The 10,682-nt window shown below is 35.8% G+C and overlaps 1 protein-coding gene across 3 annotated transcripts; it reads right to left on the bottom strand.

Annotated features, from left to right (window-relative positions):
* Positions 1-93: 93 nt before the first annotated feature.
* On the bottom strand, positions 94-1,899 carry LOC112524330 (guanosine deaminase-like). Of its 3 annotated transcripts, none has more exons than XM_025134128.1 (4): positions 1,838-1,899; positions 1,348-1,538; positions 1,134-1,238; positions 94-469 (listed from the first exon to the last, which is right to left on the bottom strand). In XM_025134128.1, the coding sequence occupies exons 1-4, from the start codon at positions 1,860-1,862 to the stop codon at positions 275-277; spliced, it is 516 nt and encodes a 171-aa protein (XP_024989896.1). In that variant the 5' UTR covers positions 1,863-1,899; the 3' UTR covers positions 94-274. The 3 variants fall into 3 exon arrangements, with proteins under 3 accessions (XP_024989896.1, XP_024989890.1, XP_024989882.1); XM_025134122.1 differs by having other exon boundaries at positions 1,348-1,541; positions 1,838-1,887; XM_025134114.1 differs by lacking the exon at positions 1,838-1,899 and adding an exon at positions 1,666-1,732 and having other exon boundaries at positions 1,348-1,541.
* Between the last annotated feature and the right edge of the window lie 8,783 nt (positions 1,900-10,682).

The raw sequence follows: 10,682 nt of genomic DNA, 5'->3' as shown, positions 1-10,682 counted from the left end.
TTAAATTATAATAAAAATTTGAATTAAACAAATTACACAAAAAAAACTTTTAAATAGTTAATTTGATACTAATATCGCTTATTTTTATCAAAATGTAATAATATCATCAAGTTTATATTTAATTAAAAAATAAAAACATTTTATTTTTCTTAAAACCACATAAAATCGTATTATAACATTGATAGACCCAAAATATAAAGCGAAACATTAAAATTAAGATGTATCTCGCTGCATTGCGCGAGTACCTTCCAGTTAAATTAAATTGAGAGATGAATCAACGCTTGGGAAACATGGGTTTAGTTCTCTCAAAGACTTGTTCAGCAATCATGGCTCCATTACCATTTGCTTGTTTGATCTCCAAGTTAGCCTTCTCATGAAACCCAGTACCTCTCAATGCATCCGAGATAAAATCGTCGATCGGAATTCCACTTGCAATCGCTGCTTCCGCTTTAGCTCCATATACGAGCCTCTGCAACATGTAAAACAGACTAAACAAATTAAAGAAAACCCGACCCCCCTTCCCGTCCCACCAATCATGTGAAAACACATCATTAGCAACAAAAGATTTGGGGCATGGAAGCCCTTGTTTTCACATGATTGGTGGATGTGATTCTTATCCACCAATCACGTAAAGGACACATCATTAGAGAGAGAGAGAGAGAGAGAGAGAGAGAGAGATTTTGGGGCATAGAGCCCTCTGCTTGTTGATGTAATTGGTGGACAAGAAGGGAACATGAGATTTTTGTCTCACCAATCATGTGAAGACACATCACTAAAGAATGATTTGTTTGTTTATGTGGTTTCATGTGATTCGTGGATCCATGTCTAAGGGGACGTTTATCAAATACTTACTCGGGTAAGCGCTTACCAAGTCATATTAACTCACGGGATGAATATGGTAACGACCAAGAATCTTACCCGGTAAGAGCAGGACAATGACCAAGAGTTTTACCCGGTAAGTGAGGGCGACGATTCTTACCATAGTAAGCGCTTACCAGATAATTGTTACATGCGATATCATTTTGGTGAACTAAATTCTTACACGGTAAGTAAATAGTAGTGTTAAATTTTATCCGTAAGCACTTGCCGGATAAGTATTTGGTTAATCACATAATATGGGGCTAGAACCGAACCTTAATCCTTGAAAGTTGAATGGCACCGAAGCACATAGGACAAGGCTCACAAGAAGCATACATTTCACAGTCGGAAAGATCGATTCGGTTCAGCTTTTTACATGCCTGAGATAAAACAGAAATGTCAACGATGGTTATGATCAACACCCACAAGACATAGAAAAAGTTGTAGCTGAATAATTAAGAAGAAAGAGAGAGAGAGAGTCTGTGTAACCTCTCGTATTGCTGTAACTTCTGCATGTGCAGTTGGATCAGTGTGTTCTACAACCATGTTATGGCAACTCACAACAACTTCATCTTTGTGAACAACGAGGGCACCAAATGGCCATCCATCTCCACATTCAACTCCTTTGTATGCTTCTTCAACAGCTCTTGTCAAGAATTTGTGGTCTCTATCCTCTATAACTGCTTTAAAACACACACACACACACACACACCCCCCAATGAGCTACATATTGATATTGGATTCAACCTCAACTACTAAATCAATCCATATGGGTTTTAACCAGATCAAATTTCGTTGACTTTTTACCTTTTTTTTTCCAAAGCACAAAATGAAACGAAGTTAAATTCAAACGTAACATAGATTAATGGAAGCAATTGAAAGTGGGGAAATGCGTAGAATGGAAAGGGGCAAATGGGATCCGTTACTGACTCAAACTAAAATTAAGAAGCAGATGAATGAAAGGAAGAAGAAGAAGTACCCATTTGGTGATTCTCATTCTCCATGCCAATTAATGACTGAATTTCATTCGGTATCAATGTGAAAAAAATGATTTAAGAAGTGAAAAAGATAAATAAATCACATTTGAATTTAATTGGCAGCAGTGATACTTCACCATCCTGGCCCTACCCTAATTGATGTGGTTGCTATAATTTGGATATTTATTTATTAGAGTTTTTTCATATGGTCAATGTTGTATGTTGATAAATAATTCATATATTTATTGAATATATATATATATATATATAGAGAGAGAGAGAGAGAGAGAGAGAGAGCCAAGATCAATTGTTAACCTTTCATTTTGTGTTAACCTTGTTATCTAATCTTGACCATCCAAGATTGTAATCAATGGCTGTAAATTAATCAATTAAAAGATTTAATTTTTTGAATTTTATTTTAAGTTAAGACTAGTGAACAATGATGAAGGGGGCTAATTTGGGAATAAAACTACAAACAATAGACGCGGGATTACCAAATTCAACAGTTACAAAAATCTTCTACCAAAAAAACGTCGATGATCACTTCTCATAACGGGGCTGAAAATTAGGTTCATCATCTTCACAACAAAAATGGCCGATTTGGGAGGATTTCCCGTTAATCAGCATCAAAGAAGAGGTATGTCGAAAAAAATTAGGGTTTTATAGTCGATTGATTAGTATTATATTTCAATGACATCAAATCTTTACGATTCATTGAGGAAGAAAAGTGAAAGAATAATGATCAAGACATACTTYTCAAACTTCAAGAACACCGTCGACAACCCAGTTGATGTCGATGCAGAGGCTGAGTTAGAACGAACAAATGYTTTACCAACTAATGCACAAGGCTCGAGTAAAGGCAAAGGTTTGGAAATGCTAAATAGGCTCAAGTTTGTTCAGTACTGATTTTAAGTTTATAGGGTGYTGTTTTYAAAAAATTTTACATGTAGTCTGTAAGTGTCGATATGTGATTATATTTGGGGGCAAGTGCSCGAAGATGCATACCCGATTATGATTAATAAACAGAATAACAAGTTAAAATGTACATARTCTAATATCATGTGAAATAGATAACATGCATTGTTTCAAATATTTGGAATGTCTAATATCATGTGAGCTAGATAACAGGAACTGTTCCAAAATTTTGGAATGTCTAATATCATGTGAGCTACATTACATGCACTGTTCCAAATTTTTGGAATGACCAATATAATATTATTAAGGAATAATATACATAGTTAATTTGGTTTCAACGGTCTAAACGGTTTTCATGATTATATAAATATGCTATGTTTTGTGATTAATATATGTGCTTGCTTCATTTGAACAAATTTTCATGTTCATATACTGCAATTAGCGTATGTGCATTCATGTTCATATAATGCACTTGGAGTATGTGCATTCATGTTCACATATTGCACACATGATCCATACATGTTCATATATATTGCACACATGATCCATACATGTTAATATGAATGCACTTAGATTATGTGCATTCATGTTCATATGACCATGTTCGAAATTGATTCATGTTCATAGTGAACTGTACAGAACATGTTCATAGTGAATTGTACAGAACATGTTCGAAATTGATTCATTAGATGTTCAATTCCTGTTCGATATTGATTCATTAAATGTTCATGTCATGTTCATACATTGTTCACCACACTCATGTTCATACATTGTTCGTGATGATCATTAATATTCATACATTGTTCACCATACTCACGTTGGCCCATATACGTTCACATTGGTTCATGTGTGTTCATTCTTTGCCCCATTTGTTGTCGATGCAGAGGCTGATGTATCAAGATCAAATGTTGTACCAAGACCTCCACAAGACTCGAGTAAGCAAAGTTTTGGAAATCCTAAAAACACAGGAACCCACTGGTAAACTTTTCTAATGTTACAAAATAATGAACCTTTTTTTTTCTTCGTATATATAAGGTGATTGTTAACGATTTTATAACTACATTTACAAATAGTGTGTGTGCATATCTGTTCACATCTCATCTTTGTTCACCTATCTCACGATTGTCCATTAATCTTCATACATTTGTTCAAATTGGTTCATTCTCTGTCCCATTTGATGTCTTATCAGAGGCTGAGGTAGAAAGAACAAATGTTGTACCACGACCTGCACAAGGCTCGAGTAAAGGCAAAGGTTTGGAAATCCTAAATACCCAGAAACCCACTGTTAAACTTTCCTAATGTTATAATTATTGAACCCTTTTATATGTTGTTCGAATATTTAAATTGTTTGTTAAACGATTTTATAACTAGGTTTAAGTTTGTTCACTACTGACTTTAAGTTTATATGGTGTTTTTTAATTTTTACAATTTTTTTTACTTATAGTGTGTAAGGATCGATATGTAATCATATTTGGGGGAAAAAAATGCACAAACATGTATACCCGGGTATGTCATGTGAAGTCGATAACATTTACAAATTAAAAATTTTGCGGTTTATTGGCCGCGTATGCATCAACGGTCCCCCTCACTTGAGTAGCATATGAACATTCAAACCGTAAGTGTGCACAACACACRGTATTTGTTTTATAATGTGTGTGCACAAAACACGATAATTGTTTTATGAGGTTAATGTTGGTGAGTGAACAGATCTTAGCCAGTTCTATATTGCTCAATTTGGTTCATTCTTTTGACACATTGAATGTCGATGCAGAGGCTAAGGTAGAACGAACAACTGGTGTACCAAGTATTGCACAAGGCTCGAGTAAAGGCAAAGTTTTGGAAATCCTAGGTACACAGGAGACCACTGGTAAACTTTTCTCATCTTACAATTATTCAACCCTTTTCTTGTTGTTCGATTATTTAAAGTGTTCGATAAACGATTTTATAACTATGTTCAATTTTGTTCACAACTGATGATTATGTTTATATGGTGTTTGTTTTATACAATGTTTTACATATCGTGTGTAATGACTGATATTTGATTATATCTGGGGGCAAATGCACAAACACGCATACCTGGTTTGTTATTATAAATGACAATGTTGGTCCTTACACAATAATTTCTTTTGTTCTAAGTTGTAAAGTCTTTTAATTTATATAACTATCTATATGATGCATTAAGTTATGTGTACAATTATTTTACAACACATTCATGTTCACGCCGGTTTACATTCATGTATATTTTTAGATGCCAACGTCTTTTTACGTCTTGTATATTTTTGTTCATATGCGTTAATTTTTTGTTCATATTTCGTTATTGATGCAGATTTAAAAGTCACGAAACCAATCGTTCAACAAACAAGTAAGCAAGCCGCACGAGTTGGAAAGGTGCCGGAAATACAATTACAGCACGGTAATACGTATCCTCAAATAAAATTTTCAAAAAGAATGAGGATGTTTGATATTTGATAGGTCTTTCCGCCATTCACCGCAACACCAAACTGTATATTGTTGATTTTAATTTGACTACGAACTTCACCTGTTGTGGTCACCTAATATATACAACGAACATAAACTGTCTATTGTTTATGTATACTTATTGTTTATTGTGGAGTTAATGTTTAACGTAGTACGTTCATGAATGCAGATTCGGATCCGGTTATGTTGTTGGACATTAATGTCCAAACTGAGGTTAATGCGTCGAATGATGTAATGGGTGCACCACGAAAGTCGGAGAATGAAAAAGTAAAGGAAGACACAGTTGAACGTACTGATGTGCAAGGGTACTCGTTAGGAATTAGAACCAGAACATCTCCGAAGGCATTATGGGAGACGGTTAAAGCATTAAACTCTAACCAAAGGGCATCAATCAAGGAGATGGGATTTGATGCGTTGCTTGATATGACTTTAGACGGCATTCCGTCTAAATTAGGTCATTATGTCGTGGATATGTTAGATACATCGAAWATGAMAATACAATTGCGGGATGGACAAATACCTATTACAGTCAAGTCGATACATGATGTACTGGGGCTGCCAACGGGAGGTTTAGACTTGAATCTGGTTGCACCATCCAAYGGYAACGATGCAGTTGTTTCWGCATGGCGGAAACAATTCAGTAAAGATAGAAKGAGGCCSAAGGACGTGATGAATGTKATTCAGCAATCCRAAGACGCGGGTGTGATGTTCAAGATGAGTTTCMTRGTCATCATGTTGAATACGCTTGCAGAATGCAGCAKAGTCGGTGTTTGCAATTTGGGGTTCCTCAAACGCATTGATWGCTTRGACATGATCCCAAGAATTGACTGGTGCAAATACGTATATGATTGCATAGGCACGAGCAAGATGTGTTGGAAAAGAGACAGTTTCTTGTCATTTTACGCAGGACCCCTGACCTGTTTAACGGTAAGAACGTTGTTTCATGACAATATATAAATCAACAGCTTTTTGTTACTATTTAATCAACTGCTATGTTTACTTTATGCAGATGTTATATGTTCAAGCAACAACATATGACGGCATTCAGAACCAACTGCAAGCATATCCATTGAGAACTTGGACATTGGAGTTACTGAGGAGAAAACAAGACTTGGAGCTTAGCAGAGGGGGTTTTGGATACGCAAAAYTGAAATGTWCTAAACCCATTGAGCGAGGTTCGTACGATCAATCAATTATAGATCATCACACAGCAGAGGATATACCTGRGTCTAGCAAAGCCAAAGAAGCAGGAAATCAGAATGTTACTAAAGAGGTTACTTCAATGATCTCATTCAATGTTCTTTCTCCTCTGTACATGTTCAATCAAAAAAAAAAAATATCGCATGTTATTCTGCCTTCCGATTGTGCATAATTCCTTATTTGTTATTATGGTGTTTATGGCCAATTTATGAACACAAGTTAATAGTTGATCCATTAATTCGGTGGGGCGTATATGGTTGTGTATATGTGGACTAAAAAAATACACATATAGTACAAAAATAACAACTGTTAAATTATGTTCCTAGTGTGTTCATGTTGTTCATATGGYTCTTGTTTGTACTAAAATGTGATTATATGGGCCGAAATTACCAKATGGTAATGTTGTTCATTACTTAACAGCTGGTAATGTTGTTTTTTCGGGGGGTTAAAGTTTGGGTATAAATGTTTGAAACTTCATCATTATGTGTTCATAATGTTGACCTATTTTCACAAGCTGTGTAAACGTGTAAACCGTCATAAATATGAGTCAATATGTGTTCACCAGCTGTGTAAATGTGTGTTCACATGATGTGTAAAAACTCAAAATTCGGGTTTCATGCAATTGAATGTGAAAGTTGATCAACCCGTGGTGTGCTTAACGTACAGTTGTGTCTGATTGTTATTGCCAAACACACAACCTTGACTTAATTATATATGCAGATTGCACATACAACACTGTTACGTGTTCTTTCTGCTTACAGATTGTGGATGGTTTTTCATGAATGCGTAATTATGATGGGTGAGCGAATCGAAGATTTGTTTTCTGCAAGGAGGGAAGCAGACACAATGTTGCAAGCCTACATAGAACGTTTTCCCGGTGAAAGATGTTTCAACCAATTCAAAAAGGAATTGGCGAGAATGTTTAAAGGCAGCATGTGGGAGTGCCGAAACGATGAAGGTCAACCTAGAGAAAAAGAATTGCCACATGTTCATGTAACACCTCCAAAGATGACGACCACATCCGACCCGGSAATGTTATCACCTTTATCACAGTTCTGGACAAGCCCGACCGTGATTGCTGAGGTTGACCGGGCGTYAAATGAGAGAGCTTCTATCACAACAAAAGGAGTAGGATGTAACACAGACCCGAAGCAGTTTGAAAGGGTGAAGATGACATCGTTAGAAGCACCATTGGAGAGTGTTGGTAGGGTTCGAAGCAGAGGCATCGATGAATGTGAGCCTCGTACAAGTAAACTACGTAGACGTGCACAGACAGGTAATCGATATGCCTGTTTTTAGTGTGTTAGTAACGTCACCTTGTTCGCATGTTTATGACGCATATAACAAAGTGTTTCACGCATTGTTCATTAATAGGTTGTGTAAGAACATCGTGATCACGTTGGTTCATAGGTTTGCCATGTATGAACACAAATTAAACAATTGCAAAAATGATAAAAAAAACTTCCCCGTTGCTAATTCACATGCATATCATGTTCATATCGAATCATACTGGTTCACACAACAAACAAAGATGCACATATGTACCAAACGGTCTCACACAAAAATCATAACCATGTCGTATAAGAACAACATAGTGATATACCAAACAAATGACAAGCATTTTATAAACACCATTTGCATGCCCGTATACTTTATAGATTTTATACTATCATTCGTGTATCAACGTCCGAGACATTTTATTCGTATGCAGAAATCGAGGCACCAGCTTTCGATTTGGGAATAAGTCCATCAAAGGACGCGGTCATTGCTTGTATTCATAGTTCGAAAGCAACAGGTGGACAAGAAAATGTTAGATCTGAAATTCCAAAAAGAGATCCGAAACTAAGTTTTAAACTACGATCACCGTACGTTACACGTGCGATAACGTTCGAGGTGAGTAGCGACGAAAGGAAGTTGCAAGATTGGATATTACGGGGCGTAGGCGGTATTTTGTAAGTTACAGTGTCTACTATTTAAGTAATATTTTTTGGTCAAATATGTATTATTGTCATTTGGGATGGTACTACCTAACGAATTAAACATGTAGWRAGCCGGTTTTCATGACGACAAAAGGGAAAGCTATAACACGTCAAACAATGCAATCCCTTGTATCTCAATGCGTGGTCGGCTCAGAAATTATCGATGTCTGGTCAATGGTGCTTAACAGAGATGAGAGGATGAGGAGCAATGAGTCTGTTAGGCGTTATTTTGTACCAACGGACATTTCGGTAACAGTATATTACTGAATGTCGATGTAACCGCAATATAAATAAATTGTAGTCTATAATTAATCGTATTTGGTTTTTTTTTTTTTTTTTGGCAGATGGATTCTATTATTAGGGATGAAGATTTGAATGCTAACCAGAGGTATGATAGATTCCGAAAGAACATCACATGTTGCATGAACAATGACAAAGAATTGATCAGTATGCGTAACGTTGATCTAGTAAGTGTTTTTTCATTCGATCGAAACTATACGTATGATATTTAAGCATTAATTCAAATTGTATCAACCATACACGGCTCTTCAAAAATGTAGGTATTCTTCCCGATCGTAGAACCATCGTTCTATTACGTTGTAGTATTCGATCTCAAGCACCCATCAATAGCCATAATAGACAGCCAGACTCGTGAAGGAAAGGTCGATGATATATATGGCTCCAGCACTGTAGGCTTGGTACAGCGACTTTAAATTTTGTTTTTGTCATGATCATTATGAACATGTATTTACTTTGTCGTTCTTTGTCATGTATGCAGCAAGATATGATGATCATGCACCTACTAAAAGAGGGGCATGGGGCGTGGAAAGTATACGCTGAAATGGACCAGGACAAAATAAAGACAAGGTGGCAATTACGCGAGAATACAGTGGACGCTGGTGTTATGTTAATGCGTCACATGGAGACATTCTTTGGAGGAGACGTAGTGAAATGGTACTGTGGGTTGTATAAGGAGAGTACAAAACAGAAGAGACAGTTGAAGGATCTCAGAACCAAATACTGTTCGAAGATGCTACTAAACGATGTGAACATCCGTAAGACCTCTATCGTATATGATGTAGAAAGGTTCATTGCGATGGAGACATCGTACAATGCTAGGAAAAATGGTGGTGCACGACAGATGAGTCGGGKGAGGAAATAGATGTTTGCTTATTGTGTGGTTACACATTTATGTTAACTAGTTTTTTGTAAGACTTGTTTTTTGGATATTTGTGGTCGCGTAACGATTTCAGACATAAACRTACGTCATGTMTGTTCATACATTTTCCGTATTTGATCAATCAAATGTTTTTTGATGTTTAAATTTGCAMAAGGTTGATATAAACAAATCTATATTGCGTTATCGTGACAATGCACATCGCATGAAACTGTTTCACATTATAAATTCTAGTATGACATTTATTAATCTGTAGTGTACACATTATCAGTTGAATGATTGTTGGGCATGAACAACAACAGATGATGAACATGAATAAACATTAATTGGAACTTGTTTACATTGTGTACAACGAAAAGGTGCATATCATTTCATCTAATCACACACACACACATCTTAGTGGCATGGTTTTTCTTGCTGTGTAATTTGGTTGTTATTACTAGCCTGTTTTTTTTTATAAACAGTGCAAGTGGTATTCTCACATAAGTTTAGTACATTTTATGGACATCTGGAATAATTTGTTTGATCTAATCCATGTAAATCAACAAGAAGATGTTAAAAACATGGTTAGCCATCGACGATAAATTGAACGCTAAATCATAACTTCAAACACACATAATAGAATAAATAATACAAACGAACAACATACAACTAATAATGTTAACCGCAATCTAGATAATGTCAACCACTATCTACTTCGGCGTTTATTTTTGCAACAAATCAAAAGAATTAAAACCAAAGGACAACTGTTTTATTATGAAGGCCATCCGGATACAAAAAACGTCAATATATGAATCATATCCAACAATACAAAAACATGACAATATTGGATGAAGTTCACTATTGTTCACTAAAACACTTACCAAATAAGATATTGTCGGTAATTATGAAAACCGCACTTACGGCGTTTTTTTATTACTCCGTATTGGAAATAACAACTAGTGACTAAGACATCTATAGATTGTAATAAAATGAAAAGTAGAGGATGTATGTCAATCATAAGATAACATAAACCAAAATCGGAGCATTACGAACTGTAAGATTGACAACAACGAAACATCCCCAAAACRATGATATTTCCGGTACTTCGACAACTGA

This window comes from Cynara cardunculus, assembly GCF_001531365.2.
Source record: "Cynara cardunculus var. scolymus isolate 2C chromosome LG 1, CcrdV1, whole genome shotgun sequence".
In the NCBI taxonomy this organism is placed as follows: domain Eukaryota; kingdom Viridiplantae; phylum Streptophyta; class Magnoliopsida; order Asterales; family Asteraceae; genus Cynara; species Cynara cardunculus.
The sequence above is the reverse complement of the archived record's forward strand: the minus strand, read 5'-3'. Positions and strand labels throughout refer to the sequence as shown.